The sequence below is a fragment of the Perca flavescens genome, chromosome 6 (genome assembly GCF_004354835.1).
Source record: "Perca flavescens isolate YP-PL-M2 chromosome 6, PFLA_1.0, whole genome shotgun sequence".
NCBI lineage: Eukaryota > Metazoa > Chordata > Actinopteri > Perciformes > Percidae > Perca > Perca flavescens.
Genome location: NC_041336.1, coordinates 16,864,607 through 16,885,813, shown reverse-complemented (window position 1 = coordinate 16,885,813; position 21,207 = coordinate 16,864,607). Strand labels below are relative to the sequence as shown.

The window sequence follows — 21,207 nt, the reverse complement described above, 5'->3', positions numbered from 1 at the left end:
AGGAATATTTAGTGTTTATTTCTGTGTCTGTTCCAGTGACCACTGAGCCAAAATTTGTGGTTGCACCATCACCACAAATTGTTATGAAATTGTGTACTTTCTACATGATTCAGAGCTCGGCATTTCTTTGTTTGCAGCACACACAGAACACACAGCACACACATCACACACAGAACACACAGCACACACATCACACACAGAACACACAGCACACACATCACACACAGAACAAACAGCACACACAGCACATACACAGCTCCCAGCTGCTTTCCTGACACAAACTTGTCACATTGCCAATATTTTTTTTTTATTAATGTCAGGAAGTTGAAGCTACTCACTGTTTTATTCCCACTTATTTCAAAACACTTATTCCTGTTCAGACTCACACGGCCACATAATGTGCTGTGTCATCTATTACACATCTGTCAGATCCAGAATCAGTGCTTCTCTCCAAACAGAGCTCGGGAGTGAAGAAACCACTGGATTACACAATAGGCTACAAGGGCAAGTTAACAGTAAAATACCACAGCAACAAGCAGAAATGCTCCACACAGAGCCAATAAACTGAGGAAAGAACCTCCCACTTTGGATGAACAGAATGTCCTCTTTTTCCAAAAAACACGCTGGACTTATTTTGTTGTAGGTACAGGACAGTTTAACTGAGCACATTTGTTACAGCACTGCAGCAGTGCTGTGGGCAGGGGGACGTGCCTCGATACATCAACCAGCAGGGACAAATTTAATTTCAAGGAGAAATATTGCTGCTTGGGAGAGGAGATACCAAAGCCTTTAGGGCCCAGAGGACGTACAGTACAAATAGACAAAGTGAGACAGGAGTGTTAACAAGGGCTTCACAGCCATGGAGGAGAGAGAAAACTACAGCAGCCTGCAGGAGTTCACTGAGGAGCCGACACCTGGAGGGAACAGGCCCATTCTTGAACACGGCGACGGTATTTCATGTTTACATTTTACAGAAATATTGAGAGATTTCATACATGTAAGAGCCAGTAGTGGAACATATGTACATATATACACTACTGGTCAAAAGTTTTAGAACACCCCAATTTTTCCAGGTTTTTATTGAAATTCATGCAGTTCAATGTCTTATTGTACTCTGAAATGAAAGAATAGAACAAATAAATAATTGAAGTTAAAAAAGAAATCATGGAATCAATTTATAAACCAAAATATATTCTAAATTTTTGACTCCTCAAAGTAGCCTCCTTTGGCAGATAGAACAGCTGAACACACTCGTGGCATTCTTTCTACAATGGAAATCAAATATTCTTCAGGAAGTTCTTCCCGACTCTGTTGCAGAAGTTCCCATAAATGTGTGGCACTTGTAGGTTGCTTTGCTTTCACTTTTCTGTCCAGTTCATCCCAAACCAGCTCAGTGGGGTTTAAGTCTGGTGACTGTGCTGCCCACTCCATGTTTTTAAGCTTACCATCTTGTTCGTTTTTGCTAAGGTAGTTCTGGCATAGCTTGGACTTATGTTTTGGGTCATTATCTTGGCGCTGCAAAATGCTGTGGTAGCCGTTTTGGTTCAGGGTGCCTTTCACTCTGTACAAATCACCGACCCTGGATCCAGCAAAACAGCCCCAGACCATCACGCTTCCTCCTCCATGTTTGACAGTTGATGTCACACACTGAGGAACCATCCTTTCGCCTACTCGACGGCGTACAAAAATCCTGCGTGATGAAGATTTCAAATTTTGATTCATCAATCCATAGCACCTTCTTCCAGTCTTCAGTAGTCCATTGACGATGTTTCTTGGCCCAGGCAAGCCTCTTTTTCTTATTCTGACGTCTTATCAATGGCTTTCTTGCTGCAACTCGACCTATCAAACCTGCAGCTCCAAGTCTTCTCTTTACAGTTGAAACTGAGACTTGCTTATTACGACCACTATTAAGCTGTGCTTGAAGCTGTTGTCCTGTGAGCCGCCTCTCACGCAAGCTGTTGACTCTCAGAAACTTGTCTTCTGATTCTGTTGTGGCTTTGGGTCTGCCAGACCTCTTCCTGTCAGAGTTTCCCCCAGTTTCTAAGTGCCTTTTGATGGTGAAGAATACTGTACTCACTGACACCTTGACTTTCTTCACAATTTCTCTGTAGGAAAGACCAACATTCTTATGTCTTATGATGGTCTGTCTCTCTTCCATTGTTAATTGCCTTTTTCCCGCCATTTTTATAGCAACACTCTACTTTCTTTAGTTCAATACTGTTCATATAATGCTCACGAGGGTACGGTACCACAGTGTGTTCCAACAATACTTTTATACAAACAGAGGGGGTTGTAAGTAATCCAGACCAGTTGGAACACCTGTGGGAATTGGTAGCACCAACTTTCAAAGCTTGATCAACCTCCATTGCTGCAGAACAGCTTTACATTGTTAACCCATTTCTTGTTCCCTGAAAAAGGCCTTTTTGTAAAATACTGAAATGTACATTATTTTTCAGTTTTGGGTAACCTTACTTTTTTTTTTAACCTCAAGCAGTTCACCACTTACCTTTGAACCATTTCAAGCCATTCATTGGACTTGAACTGCTAAAATTTAAATAAAAATCTAGAAAAATTGGGGTGTTTTTAAAACTTTTGACCAGTAGTATATATATATATATATATATATATATATATATATATATATATATATATATATATACTCATAAGTACAATTACTCAAGTACTGTGACAATTCAGGCATACTTTTCTTCTTTGTAATGCATCCTCTACTTCACTACATTTCAGAGATAAATGTTATACTTTATTGGACTCCACTATATGCAGTGGTAAAAGAAGTATTCAGATTCTTAAGTAAATGTAGCAATACCATTATGTAAAAATACCACATTAAAATCCTGCATTAACATTTTACTTAAGTAAGTGTATGTATTATCAGTGAAATGTACTTAAAGTAGTCTATAAAACTAAAAGTTTGCACTATGCAAGCAACATTGCTGCTATCGGTGCTACATTATTCTGTATAATACTATTGAATTATTATCACTAATCCATGAGTATGAACAGCATTTTAATGTTGTAGCTGGTTGCAGTGGAGATAATCTATTTTATATTCTATTGGGTGGTTTAATCTACTGTATCACAACTGGGTACATTTACTCAAGTACTGCACTTAAATATAACTAAGGTATTTTACTTTACTGCAGTATTTCCATTTAAAGTTACTTTACACTTCAACTCCACATTTGAGAAGGAAATATTGCACTTTTTACTTATACCTACATTTATCTGAACATTTTAGTATATAGATTAGGATTTTACATGTAAAACATATTATCTTGTAAAATATGATGTAATATTATAATTCAACCTACTAAAACTATAAAATAGTTAAAACCTGCTTTACCTGAACCAACTACAGTATACAAGTAAGTTTATGCATCTGTAATAATGAAATAGTAATACGATTTATATGACAATAAAATGCTGGCAATTCTTCTGCCTAATGAGTATACTTTCCTTTAAAGTGCAATTTGTTGCTTATATTACTGTACTTTTACTGAAGTAAGATTTGAGTATTTTCACAGTGTGGCATTGCTACTTTAACTTTTTGGTAAAGGATCTGTATACTTTACCACTACTGAATCTGCACATGCATATATATTTTGTGTTTGTGTGCAAATGTGGCAACAAGAGACACAAATACGAGTATCCACTTGGCCTAACTTTCCAGCAGACGTACTCTTTTTGGAATAGTAAATGTTATGAAGCTAAATTCTGGTCAAATGGTTCTGTCCATTCTCTTGCACTCTACGCTACACCAGAGGATTAAAAATGGGGAATTAAGAGCTACCATGCTGCGGACTGTTTTGTGTGTAATCAGGCTCCCAGGGACTGAAGCGGGGCGTTGAGTGTTTGAGGAGTCAGATTTCTCTCCTGATACTTATTGGCTTTTTGGCCTCCATCTGCGCCAACATCGTACTCACTGTGCTCTGTAAGTATAAACAACTTCCCTGTGCTTCCTGCACTCCGGCCTGAGTATGTATATCTGCCTGTCTGTCTCTCCTGTCTGTGAGTCTCACTCTTGCTGATTATTCTCTCTTTATTTCAGCTCAGTGCACTTTTGGACACCTATAATTGGCAATAAAAAAGATAAAGCGCTCTCTCCAGTCCAGTGAGGGTCATGTAAAAAAAAAAAAGCACAAAAGTCCATAATTGTGAAATATTTCTCCTGCAGGCTCTGGCAGCTCAGCCTGATAATGTGCTTGTGAGGACACTCTCATTTAAAACAAACACCACTGGGGATGTGCATGCTTGATCTATTACCACACACACACACACACACACACACACACACACACACACACACACACACACACACACACACACACACACACACACACACAGAAGCTGTTGAGTACAATTTTAGTATCTGAAAATGATGACTTGCAATAAGAGAAGGAAATAAAAAGAAACATCAAATACCACTAAATCTGTAACATATTGTTAGACTCTTGATAGAGACAACAATAATTAATTTTAATTCTACTTTATGAATATGGCATGGAGGCACACATTGTGTACGAAATGTATCATGATAAATTGGCCATAATAGCAGTTTATTTATAGTGGGTCAGGTAAACTGGTAATATAAATATTTTCACTAAGGTCGACTCTTTATGTGCTCTGTAATGGTACATTAGCTACAAAGTAAATTTGCCATATAAAAAATGCAGCACATTTTAACATCTAATTTCAAAAGTGTCTGTCAGCACAATTCTAAAATACTGTTCATAGCTGGGGTGTATCATGGTGGTTTTTGTGGAATCTATGTGTTATTCACATTTAACCTCACTGCATCACCTGCACCTGTGTTATTACATCAGCAGGCTTGCCAGGAAATGGCATTATGTCATTAGTTTTACCAAGAATAACTCATTCTTATAATACACGCTAATTTTAATGTGATTCACTGACCACAGCAAAACTTTAATTTTACGGTTAATCACAGTTCAATAATAAAAGGACAGTTAATGACTTGACTTTCTATACCTCTTTTTTTATCAGGAACATTATCAGGCAAAACAGTATCACAACCAAATGTGAGAGACGCAAGTTTTTTTTAGGATGTCTAGTCTCTGCTAATTTGCAGTCCTTGCAGTGATGCCATTTTATGGGTTTTTGATCTAATATTTTTAAAGCTTGTTTATAAAGTAATGATAGAGGTTTGACTGTTGATTCGGAAGTCTGACCCCAGGCAGCACAATAGGATAGGTGTAAAAATAATAGCATGCAGGTACAGATTAGCTGCCTTGAAGGATAAACATGACCCTATAAACCTAAACAAGTTAGATTGGTTTTGATAGTTTTGGATAGTTTCTTTATACAGTATGTCTATCGAACTTTAACTGGGGATCCAAGGTGACACCTAAGTATTTAAACTTGTTTACGACCTCTATTTCTTTTGTATCAATAGGGAGTTCAAATTTCTCATTTTTTTTCTTTGTTTTTGAAAAGCACATTGACACTGTTTTTTTGTGGTTCAGCATTAGATGATTCTTTTGTAGCCATTCTGAAACCGCAAGCATCTTTCTCCCCAAGATCTCAGAGGTCAGACGGGGAGTATTTGCAGATACATTATTATACAGATGTCTGCGTACATCTGACATTCACTTTCTTTACATATATTTGGTAGATCATTTATGTACAAGCAAAATAGAATAGGACCCAAAACTGATCCCTGCGGCAGACCAGTTCTGCTATTCAGGAGTGATGTTTTTATATTCCTAAATCGGACACACTTCTGTCGATATTCCAAATGTGAGATAAGCCAGCTAACAGCTTGATCAGAAAAACCAAACTGGTCTTTCAGTTTGCTGACAAGTATCTCATAACTTATGGTGTTCTTGTCTGTGTCTATGACGGTGTCTCTTATTGAAAGTCACATACATATGTATTTATTATCTTTATTTGTGACTTATATCAATTACTCTTCTGAGAAAGCATTAGAGAAATATTTTTTATATTTTTTTAAAAGCCAAAGGGGAAGCCGTAACATAAATAGAGGAAACACAACTGCTGAAAAATATCTGGCAATGAATTTTGTACAGCTGCAAGGAAGCTCATTTAACTCAATTATTTCAGTAACAACTGCAATAAAATCAGATATTCACAGACTGCACAGAGGAGCATCATATGTTTGTAGAGGGAGAAGTTAGTGTGAGAAAACACAACAGTAGGAAAATTACACTAGTTTTTAAGTCACACTTTAGTGGGAGTGGGTGTGGATGTCAGTCCACCATTTTGGTCCAGACAGAAATATCTCAACATTTACAGGTTAGATTGGCATGACATTTTGTACAAATATTCATGTTCCCCAGATGTTAGCATGTTACGTGCTAAGCTAAGATGGTGAACATAGTAAACATTATACCTGCTGAACATCAGCCTGTTAGCATTGTCATTGTGAGCATGCGCCACTCTGCACCACTATCTATCTATCTATCTATCTATCTATCTATCTATTCATCCATCCATCCATCCATCCATCTATCTATCTATATATCTATCTTTCTTCTCAGTGATTAGCAGGCCGGTGCAAGGTGCCCCCCTGGACTCCTCATCTCTAGGTTTCAAACTGAACTCGATGCAGAGACGTTACATCCAGCTGTGTGAGAACTACACCGCCCTGGGACAGAGCTGTTCAAAGACAGGTGGCAGGATGTAGATCAAACACATACACAAACTTCATTTCCTGCTGTCTTTGATTTACTGTTAACCTTCATCTTTTTTTATCTTGCCCTTTCTTTCTCATTAACAGTTAAGCAGTGCTCAGAGTGTCCTGACGGATGGCGTCAAGTCGGGGATCAGTGTTACCACTTCAGCAGTAACAAGCTGGACTGGCTGAAGAGCAGAGATAGCTGTGCAGAGATGGGCAGCCATCTTGCCATACTGCACACCATGGAACAGCATGTGAGAGAGTGTGTGTGTGTGTGTGTGTGTGTGTGTGTGTGTGTGTGTGTGTGTGTGTGTGTGTGTGTGTGTGTGTGTGTGTGTGTGTAAAGATGGGAAACATACCAATTTAAGTTAAGGCCACACTTTTTCACAGCAGACAGTTTAACTCATCATAGTAGAAAAAGCATAGGTGTTACAAATAACATTAACAATGGCTCTGTTCTATTCAAGTGTCCCAGTAAGCCATGAAAATACCATGACCGAAACTGAAATAGCTAAATGAAATCCAGCCAATAATAATTTCATTATTTACACTGGTGCGTTTCTTACTGTGACAAGCAAACATTTGTGTACATAATCAATAATCAAACATAAACAAACATAAATAATATACATTGTTGTCTTTGACCTAATGCAGGAGGTCTTTTAATTTCAGACATTTTGATATGTCACAGTAGGCAAAGCATGGGTGTAAATCATAAAACTAATAAAGACTGACTTTTATATAACTGTGACAGTTTCAGGGACCTGACAGTGTGCATGCTGGCCCAATGTCACACTGTCATGGTTTACTGGGAAACTTAAAGAGCACTGTTGATGTTATTAGTAAAACCTCTGCTTTTTATGGCCTAGTATGTATGTAAATATACCTTAAATGTATATGTTTGAAGAATTACCCAGTGGATCTTTAAAGTATTAAACATGTTGGTTTTGTTTACTGTAAGAACCATTGATCCTTGGCAGTAAAATAATACAATAACAAGACCTTGAGTGAACACATTTTTGGAAAATGAGGCAATTTTGTCTGGTCCTCACATTTTCAAAGGGTTAATATTTGGATTTGGGGGTAAGATTAAAAATAGGTTTGAATTAAGGATTAAAGAAATGTATTATGTCAATGATTTGTGAATGTTTAACTTCAGGACGAACTGGAAAAAGAAGCCAAGAGAGTTGGCGGATTTGATTACCACTTCTGGATTGGCCTGTCTGATATAGAGAAGGAAGGAGACTGGAGATGGGTGGACAACACAACATTGCAACACAAGTACTATCTGATTTTAATATTTGATGCATTAAGTAATTTATGTGTTATGTTTTATATTAAAGTTGTTATCCTGCATTCATTTATTTATTCATGATACTGACTAAACTGTCCAGGAAGGATTTAAACCACTCAAAGCAAAATAAGCAGCCTGCTTTACCAGGCCTATAGATACAAAAAAAAAAAAATTGAAATGCTGTGTAAATAAAGTAATATTTGCAACATTAAAAGAAAGCAAGACACACAACAATGTCCATTATTATATCAAAACCTCAAATAAATCAAAGGTTAAAAATGTCATGAATGAATCAAAGGTTTGGGCGAGGTGAGCCTGTTTTTTTATATTTGTCAGAAATGTTCACAGCAGTCATTTATAGCTTATCCTATCTATCCCTGTTTCCTCCTCTCTTTTTCTGTGACAGCTACTGGGATCAGTTGAGCTCAGAGCCAAATAACCACCAGTCAGGAGGAGCACATGGAGAAGACTGTGCCACCTTAGACAGCCACGCAAAGACATGGTTTGATGTTCCTTGTGAACACATTTATAAACGGATCTGCCAAATGGATGCCATTCAGCTCAACTGAATCCCCATACAACTGAAAATTCTGCACAACTGGGTCTGGAAGTCTGGAAACTCTGTACATTGTGTTGATTGCTGTTCTACTGCATTCTATCTAGTAAATCTAAAACAAAAAGCATGACATTAAAAGTGAACATACATTGTAGTATTGCACTAATTTTAGATAGAGAAGGAAATCAATATTTAAATAAATAAAATTAATGACTTGATAGACAATGACATAAGGTTACAGTTTTTGGAGTGTGTCCATTTACAATGAATGAGCCTATTATTAAATGTAGTTCGATAGATATTTTACCTGAATGACTTTTATTTGAATGTCAGGTCATCCAGGTCTGACATTAGAAAAAGGTCTTTATATTGAAAAGTTGAATGCCACAAATACTGCGCTTACTACACGTGTGAAGTTTGGGCATGGTTATTGTCTGTCTCTGCTGTTCATCTTTGGTAGAGATTTGTGCAAATTCACAACTTAAAACTGAGCTGCAAATTATTTCAGAAATAACATTGTAGATTTTATTTTAGGTTGCTTTACCTTTCATTAATCTTGTTGTACCATTGCACTATGTCAGACTTCCAAGACTAAATGTATGCCAATAAAATTGTGTTTTTTCTATGGTCTACCTTTTTTCCCTGACATACACCACTTTCACACAGCCTATCTGACAAGTTAACTAGTTGAAGTCTGGTCATTGATGTAACTGCATCCCCCTACTATACTTAAAAACAGTGGTTCCCACCGTTTTTTTGCTTGTGATGTCTAGAAGTCTGTGAAGTCTACTTGTGATCCCTTTTCACATGAAGTACAACCAAAGAGTGACTTTGCCCTCTTAGATTGTTTAATCTGAAGGATTAAAGAGTAGTTCACTAGAAAAAGACAATAATTAAAGACAAGACAGAAAACATGCTCTAGTTTTAATTGTGTTGTGAGTGACCCCCTCAGATTGATATTGGCACTAGTTTGTAAACCACTGCTGAATAATATTCCAGGTGTCGTAAATGAGATTACCGCTAGATGGCGCTGTTCTCTCTGATACAGATGCTGATCGACATCTGCACTTCTCCCGTCCAATCAGCGCTTACGTTGCTTTGTTGTTGTACGTGTGCTGACAGCGGAACTGAACAATCGACAGGCTGTCTGCTAGAAACCAACACAACAAGGTACATTTGAATACACGCAGCCTTATTTTAACACTTTTCGGAAACATTTACGTGCGTATTCCACTTCCCGTTTTTTTATGCAGTGTAGTGGTAGGATTTAAATCACTAGAAAAGCTTAAAATGAACTGAGGCCTAGCGTCAACGGATAAGTGAAGCCTTGCAGTTGGTTAGCAACCGAGCTAGCATGACACATTGAGCTCTAATAATAGCTAAAACACAGCTTAATGATAATTCTTAGTCTAAAAGCAGACATGTTTTGAACGTTGCGCATTTCATCTGCCATTTGCATCAATTTCTGATGACAGGTAACGTTAAGGCCATTAGCTTTAAATGTTAACCGGGTGATTTAGCGGTGCAGCTAAGCTAGCTTTAAGACGGGCTAGGAGTTTGGCTGTTGAAGTCACACTGTAGGGTAAGGGTGGCCGTAGCTCCGATTCGGCGGTTAAGGGAAACATAACTTGCAAAAACGGGAGATTTCCATGATTTTTTTACTGAAACTGTGTTTTTAAAGATTTCTTTTACCCTCTCTGGGGAATAATGTAGTCCTGATAGAACGTTACCTAAAATGCCTAAAACGCTTAACAACAGTGGTTGCAAACAGGTGCAAAAAAGTAGAGGACCAGTTGCTCAGCAATGTAGCTAAGTTAACTTGACTTTAAACTTTGATTCAGTCAAAAAGAGTACGCTTACGTTGTTTGTATATCATCTTATTGTGTAATGTGGTGAAATAATTGCAGTCGATCAGCAGAGAAGTTAACCAACGATTTTGTTGATCAATTTATAGTTAAAATAATTTATAAAGCTAAAATGACAAACATTTTCTGATTATCTGAGGGACTGCTGCTTTTCTGTGCTTAATAGACTTTCAGACTGTTTATTGCTCTAACAAGCAAATTGAAGACGAAATTGTAATGGCATTTTCACACTTTTCTAACTGACGATGTATTTTATTAAATAATTGAGAAGACAATTGATAGATTAATTATGAATATAATTGCTAATCCTCCCCTCTAATACTGTATATGCCCATTTCTAACACTTATATCACATACTAATATATTCTCTGAACTCACATTATTTAGTATTGTGATAGACATTTGTTGTATCATACATCCATATTCTCTCAAACATATACATGTACAAATAAATAAGAAACAGTGACTTACACTCTAAGGACATTTTCCAGGAGCTTTACCTTTGCTCCTGCTCCCATAGCCTACATGTACAGTCCCCACATGCAGTTAAACCCTTAACATACAGTTTTACCATTTTTGTTTCCCCTTAAGTAGCTTCAATGTTATTAAAGTAATCGTATACCAGACTGTTCCTCAGTACAATGTGCTGTGTGTTCTGCATCATTTTGTTTCAACTCTTCTTTGAAGCTATATGGTGTTCATACTGAGTGAAATATTCAAATTTACGACTCCGTGTTTTTGTGACTGCGTCATTCTATCCACTGGAATTATTCTAGAATTTCTCTGGGGCCCACTCAAATGACCACCTGTGGGTCCCGGGGACTCACTACATCTAAAAACTATCAACATCACTGTGTTGTGCATCATTTTCCACTCATTTCCCCAGAGTTTCTTTTTTTTTAAGTTTGCGAACCTCACAAGAATTTGAATAATGTTTTTTAGGTATGAACAGCATTTGGCTGTGCAGCATGCGTTTATAAAGATTGAGCCACTGCAGAATTCTGGTTGTGAAGGGGGTTGAATCAGGGTTCCCCCCCCTCTATAGAGAGAATTTGAGTTAACAATTGTATTAGGTATCAATCTGACCATCTTAAGTTGACTTGCTCATCATCTATTGAGACAGTTCTTATTCAGCATTAAAATAATTCACCAATAAAATAATTCATTCAAGTTGGGCATCATTTAATAAAAACTAAAATTTTAGAAATTGTCTACAGTGATCTTCAGAGCCATTTAGGATCCATTTTGGTGAAGAGGATCATGGGAAAAATGTATAAACCACTTCTTATTATAAAATCTTATAAAATAAAAATTGAAGGTACCAGAGAAATATTTGCTATACAAATGATTTTTGTTCACATTATGTTGGCACGATACACAATTAATCATTGATGACAATAATAGGCAAAATGAATTGAGAAGGGTGCAGAGCAACAACAATGTAGTCGTTATCTAAGGTCGTTACTGAATGGCAAAAATTGTATTACAATAAGTAAGTATGCGTCCCTTTGCGCTTTGGGATCCTTGGAATTCGTTCTGTAGTTCTCAGGGGTGACCAGGTACTCGGTATCTAAACAGCCACATCGACTTATTCCTCCAGCCATCTCTCCTTGATATGCAGCCAGTTCTGGCCTCCTTCAAAATTCAATAGAAATACACAGATGGATCTCTTCCAGCCTGATTTGACTTTTAAAAATTCCCGAAATTAAATGCTGTACTGTTTCTGAAACGGTGTAGGTTAATTTGTTTGGCTGCAACACATGCCCGCTCATCTGTTCAGATTTCCTGAGAAGGTGCTCTGTAGTCCTCTTTGATGTTGGTCCAGTGGGACAACATATGGAAGATGTGCGTGGGCATCTAAATGTATCCGATTTAGGATGATACAAAACATCAGTACTGACTGCAATGAATAAGAACCACTCAGACTAGTCTTAGCTCAGCAGTTGGTATCCAGACTATTTGTTGCATTAATTTTAGGGAATGGCCTCAGGTAATAGTGTGATGCAATTGCAATATTTTATCATGTATCTATAAGACCTAGCTTCTTTTGTGTCCCAAGATATGTCTGCTGGGATTAGGCTAAGATATCTTAAAATATCCCATCAAAGTCAACAGGACAGCTCTTCACATTGAGATATTTGTCAGTTAAGTCATTTTTTTTAAATTGGAAGGAACACACACGGGGAATCAGACTAACATCAATTTGTTTTAATATTTGGGTCATTTTTAGGCCAAAAAGAAACAAGAATAGTGTCTTTTTTTTCTTCTTCTTTTTTTTTCGGGATTCACTTTTCTGGACACTAAATTTCTGCTCGAGACACAGACTGATTCCTCTTACTGCTTATTTAATTATTCTGGTGTTCTCAGCACAAAGTGAATTTGCATCATGTCTCTATGCAGGGAATGGATTTTGATGAATATACATGCTCTGCTTTGCATTCATTACACTTGTTGCCAATGCCCGCATTGGTGCTACCTGTTGCATCTACTCATTCACTATCTGAGTAGCTCTCTAGGTAATTTGATGGTTAACTGCTTTGATCAAGAGTTCTTGGCTGATAGATGATACATGAAAAGAAAGTATTGTTAATTCAATTCTATGTCCTTTTAGCAGGCCACAAGTGACTGAGCTATTTACGGGGCATCTTCATCCTATGGAGTCCCTTAGTTCATTGATAGAGCTTTGTGATTGTTTAGTGTTTATGGAAGATTGTGACATGGTGTTCCTCAATGCCATTTTTCAGATGGCAGAGCCAAAGCAGTAACGGAGAGGTTATTTCCTTGATTTTTATCTGTGTCATTTCTACACAACTCTGCTGCTTTTAAGGCCCTGACACACCAACCTGTCTAACCTGCTAACCTCTTTGTCTCCTGTGTGCCCTGGCTTCAGATGGAGGTGGAGCAGCTCCTGTCTCTGTCAGGCCCAGCACTGGCCCAGGCTGTCAGCTCTCTGCTGGAGACCCCAGGCCTCTACGTCTTCTCTGACATCCTGGAGCTGCCTAATGTCAGAGAGGTAAACACATTCTCTCACACTTCATCTTCCTCACCCTTTATGTCTTTGGGGACCTTTTCAGGCCTGACATAAAACAAATCCATCTTAATCACAACTATACAGTTAATCTCACAGGTGTTAATGTATCCCAGACACATGGATAATCTGATCAACTGACTCACATTCAGAGGGGTCAGTGATGCATGTTACCACATTGTTAGTGCAGCATCAACAAAAAGTGTATTTCCTAACCACGTTGTACATTCATCATCTATGCATGTGGAAATGTGTATTTGTGCACCAATGATGTAATCAAAGTCATGACTCACATATTGCGGATCTTGTACGTTAAATTGCGTGAGAATACGCAGTTAACACCCTATTTTGGAAGTGAAATGCTGCTGTTACAGTAGAGTAGGATTATGCTGCTGTACTATTGTTCCATTCTTTAAGCAAAGCCCTGGAAATGATGGAGATTTGTGTCCTTTTTTATGTACTGAACACTGTCAAGTTACATTTGTTTTTATTTTCTAAAGGACCATATCAAGGTTTTATACAGGTAAAAGGGAAGACAAAGCGGCACTGCTAAAAATGTGTACAGACAACATTGCTTCAACACAAAGTTTTACCTGTCAGTTTTCCTCAGTGGTTTTCTGCTTCAATATGTGTTTTTCCTGACCTTTTTGGCTCATAGCAGGTCTAGTCAGTTTGTTTATTGCAATAATCTAGTCAGAGGATTTTTAAAGTCAAAAATCTCCCACATTCATTTTCACAAATTATTCTATCACTGATCTTAAGTTGAGCTGGTAACATTGGCTATTTATAATATTTCTTATTATTTTGGCCATATTGATGACAGAAAGTAACTTTGTTGGTGCCTACAGCTCTACACCGGCTGGTAATGTGATTAGCCGAGTAACGCAAATGATCCAAATATGATCCCACGATCAAACTCACGCAAATGGCACAACGCAAATATTTTTGCTTTCGCCCTGGTCTAGACATGCCATTAGTCTTACTCTCTCAGCAAGACCTCAGAGATGTGCAAAGCCAGTTGCACAGTTTTTATGTAGAGAGCCTCATTCTGTTTTCTGCCACTTCATTTTTACTTCCCTCTACACCACAGATGGAGAATGGCCCTCATGCACCAATGTACCAGCTTCTCAACCTCTTTGCCTATGGAACCTACTGCGACTACAAAGGTATTGCCGTGGCAGCACAGTGTAAATAAATAATAGGGTGTCCTGCAACTCTTTTATTATGAGCTGTATTTTTTTGCTGCCAGGCAGGTACCCTGACACATAAAAACACCCTCACCTGACACACTGCAGGCAGGTTATTTAAAGACAAAATTACTGGAGGGCTTTTAGCTGTTTTGGGCTGCTTTTTGTTAAGTGTTCTGATTGGCTGATGATTGTCTGTGTTGCAGCAGTGCCGGCACAAATGGACAATAAACTAACTTTTGTGACTAAATTTGCCGTCTGTATAATGTGTCGGGAAGCTACAACAAGAAGTGGAATGTTAATGATGTCTAATTTTATGCCGAACATCAACCAATAGCCTGGAAAAAGAATGTAGCCTACTTTATTGTTCCCTTGCCTTTCGAGTCACGCCGACAGGGAGCACATTTACTTTCATTGAGCTGTGCAGTGGAGCCCTTAGAGGAGCTGTCAGAGCTGCTGTCTCAGAGGGTGCGAGTCCTGTCACCAGGGGAGCATGGCAGCAGGAGACAGTCGCTGGAGACCGACTTCCTCCTGACTCTGTTCTCTGGCGGCTTAAAGAGCTCCACACTCACCTGTACTGCCCTGTGTAACATACACTTCAAAGTAATAAGTAGTGCCTCGATTATGTGTGACTGTTTGACCCTCAGCAAAGTGACACTGCTCTGGTATATTTTCCCTGTTATGTCTCTTATTTTATTTCATGTCCTTGTCTGCTGCTCCAGAGAGAGCAGCCTCTCTTCCAGAGTTGACCCCCGCACAGAGGAACAAACTCCGCCATCTGTCCATCATTAGCCTGGCATCCAACCTCAAGGTACTGGTTAATTATTTTTTCTTTGCAGTTTTCACAGAAAAGTGAAAACTGTGTAATGTTGTATTTGTCTAAAAGAAAGAAATATATAATTTGCAGCCACCATATTGCTGTAGGCTTTATAAAGCAAGATATTAATGAGGTGTTAACAATTTAGCTTTTAAATATAGCGCGTAATCCACATTTTTCAAAAAGTTAATGTGAGGTGACTGGGTTAGCTCAGTTGGTAGAGCATGCGCGCGTATATAGAGGTTTTCTCCTCGACGCAGCGGCCACGGGTTCGACTCGTGACCTGTGGCCCTTTGCTGCATGTCATTCTCCCCTTTCATGTCTTCATCTGTCCTGTGAAAATAAAGGCCTAAAAATGCCCCAAAAAATAAAGTTAATGTGAAGTTGGCTGTGGTTTTAAGCTAGTGGCTGTTTTTTATAGCTGCTAAATTAGAGTTACAAAAACAGACAATCCTTTCAGTCTCAAGTTTCTCAAGAAAGAGTTTGGAAGTCTTGGAAAGTTCATGTCATTTCAGACTTCATGTCATTTCAGACCTCTCTCCATAGAGACGGAGCACATTTAAGTCCCACCCCCACCGGAGGGGAAAACAATTTATCAGTCCCCATTGACTTTGTATTGTGTTAAAGTGCCTCCTCATCAATTCTGTCTGCTAGCAAACAACAGAAAAATGCCTCAAATCTGCTGTGTGGTAGGACGCACTACCAACAGGGTAAAGAACCCATAATTAATTATTTAAATTTAGGAAGACAAACATGGATATAGATGTGAGGAATCAGCAGGAAGAATGGAAAGACTGTGGGATTCTGACCCTAACCGTTAGGTTCTGCACAACTTTGCGTGTGCAGCAAGCATTTTGTTACAAAGTCAAGTAGCCAATAGTCAGTTTTAGGCTTACTATATTTCTGTAAGGTAGGCTTAAACATTCTGACAGTATGCAACTTGTTTTATAGTGGAATTTGAAAAAATCTGAAAGCTATGCAGTATTATTATGTTTGCAAATGCCTTAGCTTGCTAATAAATAGCTAACATAAGCTTACTAACAGCTACCTTCTCCTTTCTGGTAGACAAAGGGTGCTAAAATAATCCTTTCACTTGCTTAAATGTAATGATTTTCGGTAGCTACACACCTCTGTGGCATATTTTTAGTGGCGATTGTTTTCCAAGTATGACACAATGCGCTCTGTCTCTATGTGCATGACAAAGTGTTTAATGTTCTTTTATTAAGGCATCTCTCATTCGCACCTTCCAACCATACTGCTCTCCTTATGCCCTTTTCTTTCTCTGCTCCTGATAAATAATTAATTCATTATTCTCACCAGCTCTGTCCTTTTTTTTGTACTTAATCTAACTTTCTACGACCATTGCTCCTTTCACTCGTGTCGTGATTTTCTCCTTGATATGTCACTGCTTTCCCCACATGTAGGCTTGAACTCTCTAATTGCCCTGGGGAGGATTGTTCAATTCAAAACCTACCTTTCATCTTCCCCTGGCAGTGACAATAGGCAATTTCCCTAACATTTTGTCATTTTCCATCAAACCGTTAAAAGTGGAATCAAATTATCTGCCTGTATACTTTGGTCAGAAAAAAGAAGAGAATATGTAATGTATCTTCATGTCTTTTTTCCCTCAGTGCCTGCCATACTCGCTGCTCTTGCAGCAGCTGGAGCTGAAGAATGTGCGGGAGCTGGAGGACCTGCTGATCGACGCCGTGTACTGTGACATCATCCAGGGCAAACTGGACCAGAGGAACCAGCAGGTGGAGGTAGACTGCAGCGTGGGTCGTGACCTCGGCCCCAACGAGCTCCCAAACATAGTCAACACACTGCAGGAGTGGTCAGTATCACGTCTGTGTGTCTGTGCACACGCTTTAGATTATTATTTATTGGTTTTTCTAACTTACAATTGGCTTTCTACCTCCCTCCGTTCCTTTCTCCTCTCTCAGGTGCACAGGGTGTGAAGCAGTGCTGTGCGGTATTGAGGAGCAGGTCTCAAGGGCAAACCAATACAGAGAGAGCCAGTTAAAGGTCAAAGTCCAAGTGGAAACAGAGGTTGGTCCCTCATCTCTTCAGCCTACTGTTCTTTCACTCTACCCCCCCAGAAAATCCAGTAATTTTTGAATGTGACTCTTCAGCATCTTAGCATCTCTGTTTTTATGCTTCCAGCTACTGGTGGTCTTTTAGTTTCCTCCTGACTGCATATTTCCTTGTTTGAGGATACACTCATACAGCAGCCTGTTCAAACCTCCGACTTTAAAGTATAATCATGCTGCTGTATGAATTTACCCTCCAACCTGACTATTGTTTTACGACAGAGATGAAAGATTGTGAGATCCTTTTAATTTGCTCAATCCTCCTTCATTTTAAATTTTTTATCGGTCTTAACTTTTACCTCAGGTCTCAAACCTACAGAAAACGTTAAAGGCCAGCGCCGCCTCCCCTTCATCAGGCCCCGCCCCTGCTGGAGCCGCCTCCAACCAGGACGCAGACCAGCCTGCAGAGCCACGAGACCCCGCCTCCTCTCAGGAACCACGACAACCAGGCAAAAAGAGTTCAAAGGTGAAAGGGTGAGTACTGTGACCTCACCTTTTTTATATTGACTGTGTGGAGCCACACACAGGGAGGCAGACAGAGATTGTCTTTATGAATGTTCTCTGGAACAAAGTTCTCTGGATGTTATGGCTAACAAAAGCAACAACCAAGAGTTTGCATAGAAATTGCATTCATAAAGCATATCTAAACAGTCCAAAAATTTAAAACATTAATCATGTTTGGCCATGTAGAATAATTTACTGAAATGATGTTTTATTCAGAATTGTTGGTGCACTGTTAAATCAAGCTGAGGTGTTTTTTTACAGCAAGAAATGCTATTTATTCCTGCAAGTCACAACATTGGAACAACAAGGCTGCATGTGGAGGTTTTTTTCCATTAAGTTTATTTTATTGCTTCTTCTCTCCTTTTGTTCTGTAAAACACTTTGTTACTGTGTTTTTTGAAATGTGTTTTATAAATATGAATTTACCAAGTTATAAACAGAGCACTATAAAGACTCTACTTCAAACACTAAATTAAGCCATCAGTCCAATGTTCTTGTTGAGAGCAAAGTTAATTCAACACTGAACCACTATGTTTCTTTTTTTTTTTTCCCCAATAACATCAAAAGCCAGCTGCCGGTGAAAGTGGTTTGTGTGCGAGCATGTGTCTGCATGAAGTAGCTTTATTATCACATGTAGATCAGTGTTTTGCAGCAGTATTCTAACCCAGCTATCAGGGACTCTCTTCCTGTTCTGCTTCCATCCGGCCCAATTACCGATGGCTAATTTCAAATCTGTCCTGGATTGCAAAATGTCACTGAATATACAAATGCCCAACATGCTCTCTTTCTGAAAAAAAAAAATGTTCCCCCCTCCAGTGATCAGACGAGATGCTTAGCTCATCTGCCGTTTGTTTTTGCCGCCAAACAGAAAGCAGTGATTAATTTCTGGCTGCCTATCACATTTTGATGAAGCATAGAGCCCTGTAATTTTCATCACTCAGCGCTGCACTTCATTCAAATGTAAATCCACTTTATGTTTTGAAATCCAAATTAATGATAGCTTAACCTCAATCCTCAAATTAAAAATGAGTTTTGACACTATTTCTTTAAAAAGCTTGTTAAAGGGTGGGACTGATAGTGCAGAGGTTATTATTAGAAATGGCTTCTTTGCAAAACATTCTTTTCAATTTGCAGAAATAGAAAATTCACTGAGATAAATTTCAATTCAAAAAAAATACTAAATTAGAGACATTAGATATTTTAACACAAAGACGCTGTTTCACCAATGTTGCATCAGTAATATGCTGGTTTAGTAGCGCAAGCGCAAAGTAAACATGTAAATGTGCTGTGTGTTTTTTTCCCCCACTTAGGCTGCGTGGCAGTGGGAAGATCTGGTCCAAGTCCAACTGAAGACAAGAGACTGAGGCACTGATGGACACTCTCACTGATTAACGAACAGACACATGGACATGGTGACGGACAAACGGATGTTCACGGACACACTCGACACAATAAAACCAGGAAGCTTCATGGGAACTTTTCTTGTCACCAAATCTCACCTTGACATATTCAGAAACACACGCTGGTTGATGGAAAACGACAGGTGTGACATCCGCTCTTGCAGTTGTTAATAGCCTAACTGGCGGACTGTTAGTGTACACACACACACACACACACACACACACACACACACACACACACACACACACACACACACACAGAGTGTATTTGATGTGTATGTGTGCATCTTTATTGGTTTAAAAATGTTCTTTTTGGTTTAGATGAATGTGCGTTGTATTTTTTTTTTTCTCTGCTGAGTTGAGACATGTATAAAATCAGAATATAAATTGTCGGGAAATAAAACGAAGCCCTGTACCCTAACTGTCTTATTAATGTCACTGTCACTTCTTTTATTAAATGCACTTCAAAGTGCATCTCTGGAGGGTGCACAGCTAAATGTTAACTCACAGAAGGGGGCTACCCGTTAAGAGGTCAAGCCATTAATTAGGGCATGTCCCTAAAGAGACTAATGTATTATAGAGCTGAGGCTTCCCCTGTGCGCAACCAGCATGGCTACCCACATCCACACACACCAAGCGCATTCATATTTCATATGCGTATGTTTTGCCCAGAGCTTCTATTTCAATGTCAAAATTGCCTGTTGAAATTGCCTGCCACCCTCCCTCATACCTCCATCACGCTGTCAAAATTGCCTTCATCATGCCCGCCCTGTCCGTCTTTCACTCTTCTGAATCTGTTTTCTCTAAATTTTCCGCTCTTCATCCTGCATGACATTATTGGTTGCAATTATCTGACCGACAGTGAGAGGGTAACGGACAGGGAAATTAGGATCCTGTTTCATTTAACCCTGCATATCTTTGTACCACCAACATCCTTCCACCTCTATAAATAGTGGTGTTAATTTCAGTCAGTGTGATTGAGCTTCATTGGTTCACAGTTTTTTATCAGACTGGAGCTGTGATTTCCAACAGCTGTTCACCCCTCTGAGTGTTTGTCAGTGAAAGAGGGTTCACTGGCAACCGTGTAATCTGGAGAGAAAGTGGCAGGTGATTTGTGTGTGTGCTGTTTATTATAGGTGTGAGCATGTAAGCGATGACTCTGCATTTGTGAGTTCACACCTAACTTCTGCATTAGTGTTTGTTGTTTGCCCACCGCAGTTACAGATTGCTGCAGCGTCTCCTGGTATGTAGCTCATAACTACATGCAGTCATTAAAACTTCAGAGTGGAACAAAGCCAATCAATTAGTTTGATTGATTAGTAAAATGCCCAGGGGAGATGGAAAGAGTAGCTGTGCAGCAGACTGGTGGAGAATCCCAATACACATGAGTGGCACTTGTCCTCTGGTGCCCGCCTTGATTTTATTGACATTTGTTTGAAAAACTATACACAGGAGGAAATTCTTGCTTAGCACCCTGTTAATCTTTCTGAAGCGAGAGGAATCCATATGAGGTGAGTAGATAAGGAAAAGCTTCAGACACAAGCAGCCACCTATCTTTTCGCCCCCTTTTCAGCTGCTCCTCACTGGTAAAACATGATTGGCACATGCAGGACTTTTTAATGCCAAGCCCATGGTTCAAAATCAATGCAAGCCGGTGGACTAAATGTTCACGTCAGGGAGAAAAAGATTAGGATACAGCAGTAGCTATAAAAATGCACAGTAAAAGCTTGCACAGTGTAAGCTTTGTCCTTCCCATAAAGCATTGCAGATCGCACAGCTCCCAGGGGAATT

General features: G+C 39.0%; 2 protein-coding genes across 2 annotated transcripts; both read left to right on the top strand.

Moving 5' to 3' along the window:
• The first annotated feature begins 550 nt into the window (after positions 1-550).
• Positions 551-9,149, top strand: cldc1 (C-type lectin domain containing 1). The gene is made up of 6 exons (XM_028581041.1): positions 551-950; positions 3,842-3,952; positions 6,540-6,671; positions 6,779-6,930; positions 7,836-7,957; positions 8,377-9,149. The coding sequence occupies exons 1-6, from the start codon at positions 860-862 to the stop codon at positions 8,537-8,539; spliced, it is 771 nt and encodes a 256-aa protein (XP_028436842.1). The 5' UTR covers positions 551-859; the 3' UTR covers positions 8,540-9,149.
• A 459-nt stretch (positions 9,150-9,608) lies between these two features.
• cops7a (COP9 constitutive photomorphogenic homolog subunit 7A) lies at positions 9,609-19,468 on the top strand. Its single transcript, XM_028581037.1, has 8 exons — positions 9,609-9,696; positions 13,282-13,404; positions 14,510-14,585; positions 15,329-15,417; positions 17,055-17,257; positions 17,367-17,472; positions 17,818-17,987; positions 19,327-19,468. The coding sequence occupies exons 2-8, from the start codon at positions 13,282-13,284 to the stop codon at positions 19,364-19,366; spliced, it is 807 nt and encodes a 268-aa protein (XP_028436838.1). The 5' UTR covers positions 9,609-9,696; the 3' UTR covers positions 19,367-19,468.
• The last annotated feature ends 1,739 nt before the right edge of the window (positions 19,469-21,207 follow it).